General features: G+C 38.2%; 1 protein-coding gene across 9 annotated transcripts in view; it reads right to left on the bottom strand.

The window, feature by feature from the left end:
- Nucleotides 1-863: 863 nt before the first annotated feature.
- The window catches only part of CD47 (CD47 molecule), a 48,903-nt gene continuing 38,757 nt past the window's right edge, over nucleotides 864-11,009 (bottom strand). For 2 of the 9 annotated variants that reach the window (XR_012431723.1, XR_001488935.4), the window contains exons 9-11: nucleotides 9,336-9,367; nucleotides 7,988-8,012; nucleotides 4,836-5,063 (exon numbers count right to left, since the gene is read on the bottom strand). Coding sequence is in view for 4 of the 9 variants with exons in the window: in XM_005548232.5 (XP_005548289.1) it covers nucleotides 5,059-5,063; nucleotides 7,033-7,065; nucleotides 7,988-8,012; nucleotides 9,336-9,367 (95 nt within the window). In the remaining 5 variants the exon portion in view is untranslated. Of the gene's footprint in view, nucleotides 5,064-7,032; nucleotides 7,066-7,987; nucleotides 8,013-9,335; nucleotides 9,368-11,009 lie in introns of all 9 variants that reach the window. The other 7 variants (XM_005548232.5, XR_001488934.4, XM_005548233.4 and 4 more) reach the window with 7 other exon arrangements.

The following is an 11,009-nucleotide window of genomic DNA, read 5'->3' as shown; positions in this document are numbered from 1 at the left end:
ACGGTATTTTGCTGCAAATATTACTTTCTGTTCAAATGGTCTACAATCACACATATAATGCAGAATCATAGAGTACAGACCTGAAGGAATGAAGCGTTGACTAGGAATACTGTGCCTCAAATCAAATCTCATCATCTGGAAAGACCCCCCGAGTTTGCTTCAGGTGAACTTCCCTCCGCCTGGCACCTCCAGCCAGGTACATGTGCTCCAATGGAGGCCAGAACTTCCACTCCAGTCTAGACTCAGGAGTCAGCCAGGCCCGATCAGAGCACCAGAGACGCTTGGCCTCAGTGACTGAAGGAGGCATGGCACATGACTCAGAGCACTGAGGTGAGGTGCAACCCAGGGTGGACAGGACTATTAAGAGAGAGAGACATGTGCTCTTTTTCACCCCTCTACTCTCCCTGAACCTGGGAGAAAATGGGTTTGGGACTGCCGCTGGCCATTTGCCATCACAGGAAACCTGGGAGAGTAAAGCCACATGAAGGACAGTAAAGCTGAGAGCTGGCAAGACATCGTGTCCTTATCACACTTTTCAGAGGCCCAGGATCCAGTTGCATGTCTGAATTTTCAGGTTACGTTAGCCAGCAGATCCCATTTTTCTTAGATTTAAGTTTTCTTTCACTTGTAATCAAAACAGTCCTAACTGATAATTAAAATGGAGAACCATACATTTCAGTCTTGAAGAGACTTATCTCATTCTACAGGTAGAGACAGACACTGAGATCCAGAGAAGTAGCTTTCCCAGGTCCTCTGCTAGCTGGTAGTGTAGCCAGGACTAGCACCCAGGTCTCCTGCTTTCTCATGTGATGTTTTCACTGTGCCATGGAGAAAATTAAAAAATAATTATGAAACACATTGGACTGGTTTAAAACTTTTAATTAAAACTCTGCTCTAATTAAAAGCTTATTGGATATTATACTCAAAAAATCCATAATTAATATTTTAAATCATTCTTTACATTGTTACCTAGAATATAAGCAACTTAAAAATACATTAATAAATTAAAATTTTCAGAAATGTGCTTGTGGTCTGCTGTAGCAGCAATAGAAATAGCCCAACAAAATAGCTTAAAATGTTTTATTAAGTATATATAATATTACAGGGTAATATTTACAAAGTTATGTTTTTTTTAAATAAAAAAGTACCTTGGCAAAGATTGCAGATATTCAAAGCTTCAAACAGTGATAAATTGATTTAATACATATAAAAAAAAAAAACCTTTAACGGTAACACAGCTGTTAAACAACTTTGGTCTTCAAATCACTGCAAAAAAATGGCTACTGACAAATAGCACACCTTTAATTGCTATGCAAAAAAGCTCTCTAGAGAGGATCTTGCACATAGCAACACTGGAGTTCTCTTTATTTAGAATGGTTAATAGATATTTATACGATGTGGGATCTAATTGTCAACAATGGCTTTTTGTAAATAATGCTCCATTTAATAAAAACAAAATGTTTTCTTCTCTCACCAGCCATGGTAACAACACTTTTAAGATTTAAGATGTTGTCTTACAGAGGAGCTTAGTACAAATGCTTTCTTTTTTTCAAAAAGAGAAATTTATGAGAAAGCTGGTTTTCGATGATCATAATTAAGAACTGTCAAAGTTAAAGGCAGAAAAACTTCCTGGTCACTCACTGCTCATCTCTTCAAAGTTACCTGGATTATCCCTATTAGTCACTGAAAATGACTTAACAAAGGACCCCCAGCAGGTGATGGCAGTTAGTAATTTTAAAATATGACACAAGTAAAACTGTTTATAAAAAAATCCCTCAACCAAATAAAATACAATAAAAGATAAACGGTTGCCCGACAATCATTTCTCCAGCTTCCAACAACAGGTAAATTAAGGAGTATGTGTTTCCACACACACACCACAGATCCCCCTTTTTGAATACCATTTTAAGACAAGAGAAACCTAGAAGGTTGATTACAGCTTAATTTTTATTATTGAGATGGAGGAGTAAACTTATCGTGTTTTGAGCTTTGTTAGTGCAAATAACAATTTGGTGGTCACTTACTAAATTGACTACAGCATCCGGAAAAAATAAATATTTCCAATTATGGGAAAGACCGTTATTTTAATTCTGACATTCTTAGGGATTTAAACAGAATGGACCTGGAGTTTCCAGGAGAAAAATAATCACCTCTGAAGGTTTTTAGAGCATGTGAAATTCGTCAAAAAAAAAAAAAAAAAAAGACAAGAAAACTCTCAAGCTCATCCTATTAAAAAGTGATAAATCTAAATACAGCCAACTCTCAATCATTTAACTTATGTACCTAGCTTCTGATGTATGCAAAACACTGCAGGAAGAGAGAATGGAAGAAAGAAAAGCTCTAGCTATAGAAGGAATTTTAAAATCAAGGGAGAGGAGCAAGACCAAAAAACTAATAGAACTAAGCAAAGATGCATAAAGTACTGTAGGAATGGTAAGTTAAGAGATAAAAGAGCAGCTACACAGATGGAGAGAGACTGCAAAGGAGAGCTGGGGGAAGGGGCTGCAAGGCTGGAGAAGAATGTTTTGAAGGAGAAGACAAATAGAATTTGGCAAAAGCAGCTGGAAAGGTTGTTGCAGAAAAGGACAAATGGTGTCACTGTGAGAACAGACAATAAATAAAACTGAATGGAAGAGTCGACAGCAGAAACTGGGATCAGGGAGTAAAAAGCATATTATGGGACAAAACAGATACATAATGTGTAAAACATTGTCTGCAATTTAAATGTAATGCGATGGAATTTGGGAGCCATTACAAATCTGATTTAAAGAGAAGGAACTGGCCCAATGATGCCCAAGCAGGAGGACTCCTGCTGCTGTGGTCCCTTATCCAGAGAAGCTGACAACTAGTTAGAGCAAGAGTTGGTTTCATCTGGCATTTCCCCCACTACCTCTGGTGGCATTGTCTAGGGCAGTGAATGCCTCAAAAGGCAGGCAGCATTAAAGAGAACACAATGGATGGATGAGATCCAAGAGTGAACCCCAAATAAATGAGAGTTTACTACATAATAAAAGGTACAACTTTAGTTTATAAAAGATTTTACTATAAAGATTTTCATACGTTTCCTAATAGGAGTTTGGATGTTTTTCAAGTCCATCTGCTTTTCCCTCGTTTCATCAAAACTGATTTTTAAAGTAACAAACTATGTTAGCAAAGTGTAAATATTTTCAGAAGGAAAAAGTGCTGCAGGAGCCATCGGATTTGTATAAAGGAATACAGCTCCCTCTATATATGTTATTATTTTGGACAGCTACACAATCAGGGAATAATATACATGTGTGTATAGATATACGTATATATAGATATACGTATATATTTGTGTATACATTTCTTTTTTTCAAGAAGCGCTGTCTTGCTAGTATGTTCAGTTTTCCGAGAGGCTTCAGCAGGTCATAAATTTAGGTTTGCCGTCGGCAAACTACTTGGTCCCAACATGGAATATGACCATTAATTTGGCATAAAAGAGGCACACGGGAACATCTGATGGACTAAGAAATAACTATTATTAATGCAACTACAAATATGAATATCTCATTACACAAACAGGAAGAATTACGTATTTTTACAGGGTATTGGTGAGCAGTCAAAAAGCGTGGCGAATTACCTAGAAGTTTTAAAAGTTTTAAGTGATCAAATATTTGCATCAAATATAATTCCACCCAATAAAGAACTTTGTATTTAAATGTTTTTACTAAAAGCACAAAATTAACCTTTGCTCTCCTGTAGGTACCCCACCTTTGTCCATACAGAAGATGCATGTGCCCTTCTCATACATATGCACATACAAACACACACCCACAAACAGGTAAAAAAACGAGTGCTAAAAGTCTAAAAGTACTCCAGGCGATCACAACTGTCAGAACGTTAATTTTCTTCTAACCAGGATAGGAAATGTGGGTTTTGTTTACTTTTCAATCATAGGGGAAGGGGAGTACGAGGCAGGACTACAGGAGGAAGGTGATGAATGTTTATCATGCAACATAGATACAACAGTAATAAACCCCCATTCAAGGGCTGGCCCATTGGCCTGATGGTGACACACATTTTGTTGCCATGCAGGAGACTCATAGTTCAAATTTCAATCTTGCTTTTTCATGCCCCAGATCAGAAAAGAAGTGAAGAAACACTGTAGATTTTTGCCTTCAAATCAGAGGAAGGGAATACATATGTTACAACCATAGCTATTTTTGCTGAAAAGTGTGAACAAAGTGCTCTGAGAACACGTCTGGCTCCTTCCTGCAACTGGTGCTACCGTGTCACTAGACCATGTTCAAAGAGGAGAAAAGGTGCTACATCTTGTACAGCAGAAGCAAGTAACAGGAGGACAAGACAGAGTTTCAAGGGGTTATGTGAATAAAAGGAAAACATATCCATCAATAAAAGTACCCTAAATCTGGGAAGGACCTGTTACACTGTTTGTTGAAGGGGAAATGTGGGAATGGCAACCCCCAAGAATGAGGACCACTATCTCCATCAATATCACATCATATAGAGATGGCATACAAGATGCTCCCAACCAAATTCCTGCCTGTACTTAATTTATTATTCCCTTGACCCAGAAGTGGCGGACACATCTCGGCTAGTGCCATACTGCCATAACTGCCCAAAGCTGCTGTGAACCTGAGTTGGCAAAGGTTTGATGGAAGCCACTGGTTTTCATAGCTATCTCTGGGTAATCACCAGGGCAGTGCTAAGTAGTTATCACCCTGAACCAATTTAAACCGGTTACCTAGAGACCAGAGGCCCTAGGATCTGAAAGGCATCATTCTTGGAAATTGTCCATTTTACTTTTGCCCCTAATTGATGAAAAATAACAACAAAAAACTGGATCTCAATTGGGCAAACAACAAAGATCATAATTATTTTATTAACTAAATTACAGCTGCTTTGAATAAAAACTTAACTAACAATCACGTAAGGGTCTCATAGGTGACAACCAGTTACTTTTCTTGTTTCTTCTCCCCAACAGTGAATCATCAAGGCCATGGTGCTTAAACACAAGTGTATTCCTTTCACGTCTTACTACTCTCCAAATCGGAGTCCATCACTTCACTTCAGTTATTCTGGAAAATTGAAAAATGAACATATAATCACTATTCGTGTCTATTTTCTAGCCATTAAAAAGTTGATGCATTAAAAAATAGTTTCAGATATATAGTATCTAAAAATTAAGAAAATACATCTGCAAAGGTCAGAGACAGAAACCAGGCGGATCATTAGCCTTTTTAATTTCAGTAAGAAAAAGGCCAATGCCAAATCAAAGTGAAAAGTCAACACAGTCTGATTATCTCTGTTTGCTCGGTTGGCTGAGGAAAAGCCAAGAGATGTTGATTTTTCAAAGCAAAAGACATTGATCCTAGAATAATATTCTATAATATTCACTTTGGATCTCCACCATTCAGTTAATGTAAGTAAAATAAACATCTGATCAGCTGTAGATGAAAGAGAAAAACGGTACTGACTCTGATCCCTGGGAAGCACCTTGAACCTCATTCATTGACAAGGCAGACACACTGTGAGCACTGAGCAGCTGTCAGTGGGAAGCACCCGCCAGACAGACATTTTAAAAACAAATGCTGATCAGGTGAATATTAGCAAAATTAAGGGAATCTTGAAGATCATCGTAGATTTCATCACAAATATTCAAGGCAAAACTGATTTACAATATTTCCTGATGCAGTAGTTTAAAAAAGTCACATCTTAAGAGAAATTAACAAAGGAAGAGGCACTCAAGATTCTTAGATTGCTTTCCTGAAAATGGAGAAAAGTTTAGTTTCTTCATACAACTACAGAACAATGACACCACCAAGGAAAAGGAAAGGACATAGAAAAAAAAAAAAAAAAAAAAAAAAGGACATCAGACTGTAAACATTAACAAACCATGCCACAGTTACTGGAACAAACCATGCCACGCCACAGTTACTGGAACAAACCATGCCACAATTCCTGGTACCAGTTGTTTTTTGTTTTTTTAATATCTTTTAGTTTATTCCTGTGAATTTATTCCTTGAAGTCTTTTTTAGGAGGGTAATGGCTTACATAACAAAACATGCTTTTAAAGGCTGTGACACAAACGTACAAAAGTAGGATCATTCTGTGACTCCATTTTGAATATACATGGTTTTAAACTTTGTTCACCAATGCATGAAGTGTTTTTAATCTTATGCAAATATTAATGGTACTTGGGGGAATATAGCTTCCTGAGTTAAATGCTGCACTTTGCTACAGAAGTGGGCAGGTAACGTCACAGACTTTAAAACAGTAAAATATAAAGCAAACTATTTACATGACCGAGGAGTGATTATAAATATCAAAGGTAAGAAGATGTTTTTGATACTAAATGCCAACAAAACTGAGGAATCATAATATGTTAAGGTAAAACCAAAATGAACGCTTGTAGCACTCAATATCTCAAACCTATGTATCTTTAAGAACAAATATATATCTTTGAAATATTCTATAAAGATTAGAAGTTATTAGCCCAGAGTCCTTAAAAAAAAAAAAAAAAAAAAAAGCAGCAGCATCAGCAGCAAAAGCTCAGGACAAAACATCTCTCTTTCTCTCTCTCTCGCTCTTTAATCATCTCCCAAAAGGTTAGAACCAAGCTCCTGATTGGAAAAGCAGAGATGTTAAGTCCCCATGGGTTAAAAGCAACAAAATCACCAACACAAGCAAAAAAGAAACTTTGTCAAAATGATAAAGATCTGTGGCAGATTATTTATGTGCCTTATAAAAGGCAGTTTACAGTCACCAGACACTGAATCTGAAAAACGTTTTACAAAAAGTGGTAATTTCTCTTTGCTGAGAGCCATATGACTGGAGTCTGATTCGTGACACCCTACAGCTTTTATAGTAGTAGTTTTGCAATTTTTAGCGAAGTAGATTTAAGTTATATACATCAAGAAATGTGAACCTTTATTATCTGACAGTGTCCCTTTTACTAAAAAAGAGCCACATTTTCAAGAAGCTTTTTTGTTTTTCAATGTCCGTGTTTTAACTGATCTATAATTATTAAGTGCAGTTTATACTTACCATCATTCATCATTCCTTTTGATTCTTTGAATGCTAGGGATTAGTAACAAGCCAAGCAGGCAGTTAGTAAGGTTCCACAATTGGAAATCATTTCTAAATCAACAAATATGCCATGATATGCTAACTAGTCTACAACTCTACAGCCAAATTAATTGTAAAGCTATCATTTTATTATGTAGCCTTTTTGTGGATCATACCCACAGCATTCACAAAGGAAACAGACTTAGCTGGGAAATCAGATCTAGGTTTACAAAGAAAGGAAATGAGATGTTTTGGTCTCACTGTGTGGCAACAGCGTGTATCTTTCTAAAACGTGTAAATCAGAAATTGGAAGTAATTGGGATCCTTCTCTACTAGGGGGTGTCACACTTCATCTGAGCCAGTACCAAAAGGCAACGATCTCCTTGCCCATATAGCACTTGGCTAAGGTAAGCAACTACTTAGACACAGAATGTGCATTTTTCCCACAGGTGAGAATATTATAAAATATTCATAATTCTTTTTTTTTTTTTTTTGAGATGGAGTCTTGCTCTGTCGCCAGGCTGGAGTGCAGTGGCACGATCTCGACTCAATGCAACCTCCACATTCTGGGTTCAAGCAATTCTCCTGCCTCGGCCTCCCGAGTAGCTGGGAATACAGGCATGCACCACCACGCCCAGCTAATTTTTGTATTTTCAGTAGAGACAGGGTTTCAACATGTTGGCCAGGATGGTCTCAATCTGTTGAACTCATGATCTGCTTGCCTCGGCCTCCCAAGGTGCTGGGATTACAGGTGTGAGCCACAGTGCCCAGCCAATAATTCTTGATGAATAATCAAGAGTAGAGATGCCAAGGCAAGAGGAAAAGAGGAAAAAACTCTATATTCTTCCTAAGGCATAGACGGGGCATTCTACAGTTTTGCGGGCCAGTTCAAATTATGATCTGGTAAGGGATTAAGAGTGAAATAACCACATACCATTAAGGGGTTCCTCTACAGCTTTCTGAAAAATATTTAAAATATATTTACATAAAAATATAATTTGTCATGTCCTTTTATAGTAAAACTTATATATGCTAATATTTAAACTATGTAGTAAGCAGTAAATCCTACAGTCCAAAAAAAAAAAAAAAACCATGAAATAAGGCTATAAATGTTAAAGCAAAGCTTGCCAAGTCTGGTTAATAGTTTAGTAATAATTGCATTATTCTCTTAATATTATTTTTCTCAACAGAATTTCCCACTTCACCACTCTCAGCTCAAGAAATTCTAACTTCTAAAAATATTAAAGTGCAAGCATAAATAGCAACAACAGAATAAATAATACAGTGAAGAGGTGGAAGCAAAACAGAATCATCTTTAAGTATCGCAAAATTGCGCTCAGTAACCAGGAAAGAAAATGTGTTAGGATTTACAGGTCCGGTTAAGTTGCTGGCCTCTTGTGACCAACGTAGCTATGGCACCAATCTTTCTAGAATATACTCCTGTGGTCGACACACATACCCGCCCCACCTGCCCTTTAAGCACACTGAGGCTTGTCAGAAGCATTATGTGACCTCTACCTCCGGCCACAGACAGAAGACTCTCTTTGGCATTCCAGATAAATCTATCATCACTCCGTAAAAGGAAGCTAAGTACAATATAATCCTTTCCAGAGCTTATCTCCACAAAATAGCCGTTGGGCCTGTCACCGTGATAAGTCTATGTTTATAAACATGCTTTTCTCTTCATTTATGCCCTCCTAAAATTACTCCTTTCTTGGAATTTTCTCAGATGGCTTAATAAGGTATCTAAGGTACAATGAAACCTTAAGCACAGTTTTAAGGGAAAAAATGTGTAAAACATTTGTATGGGAGGGGATCGAATCATAACTCCGAATAGATGTTTTCAGCAATATTTACATTTGTTTTTATAATTATCATTTTTAATGATGTCAATTTAGTATGAATTTCTCCTCATTTTTAAGCCTGAAATTGTCATTCTGTGTATGCATATCCAATGAATCCAAGAGGTGAGGCGATATATTGGAATCAGCTTCCTTCTGATTGCAGAGATAATATAGCCATTATTCCTACTTTGCAGTTCTGGGTGTGAGAAGTCAGTACAATCTTAAGAAATCATGTATTCCATCCCATTGATACTAAAATGACCAAACACAGGTTTTAAAATAGAACTGGGCCCATTCATGCAAAGGTCATGCAATGACTTCAAACTTCTCTTAATTTGATGTGACACTAAACAGATAGCAAAATATATCAATTACCAATTTCCTCAGTCTAATCCCTCAAATGATCATTCACAATTCATTTAATAAACTTTAACTTACCCTAGGAGGTTGTATAGTCTTCTGATTGGAAGCTGATATAAATAACAAATAAGAATATAAATTTAATAAATGAAATAAACTAAGGCATTTGGTAATGTTTAATTTTAAGATAAAATGTTCAGGGCTAAAACTAAAGGTGCCAGAGATGTTAATGAAAGAGTTCCAGCTCTGTCTATTCAAACATGCTGAATATTCTTGATTATATATACTGATTTGAAAAATGAAGCAAATAACCCACCTACATCAAATAATAAACACATTCTCTCATTTGTTAAGCTCATCTTTCCCCCAAATCAGCCACTTGTTAACACTGGTTGGTGGGAAAACGCTGTCACCAACATACCCCCACTGTGGGTGCTCCATCCTCCCTCCTCTGTCTACCCAGAGTGTGGACAGAATGTGCCAGAATTTGTCCCCACTACTCCATCTCCCTTAGCTCACTGTTCCTGTTTCTTACTGCTCAGTCTCTTTCTTCACACCACTCCCTGGGTCTTTCCAGTTTCAAAGCTCCAAAGAGCTAACAAACTAAAGAAAATACTCAGATCGCTCTGAGTATTCCTGCAGGTATTTCTTTTTAGCTTTCGGACTCGCCTTCTTCACTGCTTCTAAATGGATCCATTAATGAAGCTGAAGGAATATAGGACATGAGCAAAGTGGCGAAAGGGAAAAGAAAACCCTTAGTTGGGTAGGGAAGAAGAGATAGCTTCCTTATAAAAAACAAATGAGAAGGCCGGCCGTGGTGGCTGACACCTGTAATCCCAGCACTTTGGGAGGCCAAGGCAAATAGATTGCTTGAGCTCAGGTGTTCAAGACCAGCCTGGGCAACACGATGAAACCCTGTCTCTACCAAAAATACAAAAATTAGCTGGCATGGTGGTGCATGCCTATAGCCCCAGCTGCGTGGGAGGCTGAGGTGGGAGGATCTCCCTCGGCCTGGCAGGCAGAGGCTGCAGAGAGTTGGGGTCACGCCACTGCACTCCAGCCTGGGTGACAGAGCGAGACTCTGTCTCAAAAAATAAAAGAACCCAAAAAACCAAATAAATACAGAATTAGAATCCTACAGATGGAAAAGCATCGAACAGAAACATGCCATGAACCACGCAGCAGGAGGGGGATCCTACTGAACAGAGAGGTCCATTCCACTGAGACCTGGGCTGGATGACAGCATTGGATTTTCTCATCAGCAGATCGAGGCACACCTCTAGGACTGCTCTGTGTTCCTTACTATTTATTTACCACCACTGCACACCTGCACTCTGTTAAGCTTCTGAAGCTGGCAGGGAAAAGGGCAGGTCCTGACCCAAGGAAAGCCAATCTGTGAGCCAGCCAAAAGCTGACGAGTCTTTCTCCAACAGGAAAAATGGCAAAGGACTGGACTGACAAGTTTCTCCCCACCACTGGACTCTAAGGAGAAACAGAAAAAAGACCAGAAAGTTGGTGATGGGAAGGGAAAGTGAAAAAGAAACAGAAAGGAGGCAAGGACGAGCTCAAAGCTGTAGGTAAGAAAAGCTGTCTGTGAGAAGGCATGAATAGGATAAAAAACGGGGGCATAAAGGAGAGGGTGAGCTAGCTGGCTAACAGGCAAAGAATCAAAGACAGAGGAACTCAGGAACTATAACCGACAGGAGCATCACCTTACTCTCGCGGCTGAGAGGGCAACACGATGCTTCAGCT

This window comes from Macaca fascicularis, chromosome 2 (assembly GCF_037993035.2).
Source record: "Macaca fascicularis isolate 582-1 chromosome 2, T2T-MFA8v1.1".
Lineage (NCBI taxonomy): Eukaryota > Metazoa > Chordata > Mammalia > Primates > Cercopithecidae > Macaca > Macaca fascicularis.
The sequence above is the reverse complement of the archived record's forward strand: the minus strand, read 5'-3'. Positions and strand labels throughout refer to the sequence as shown.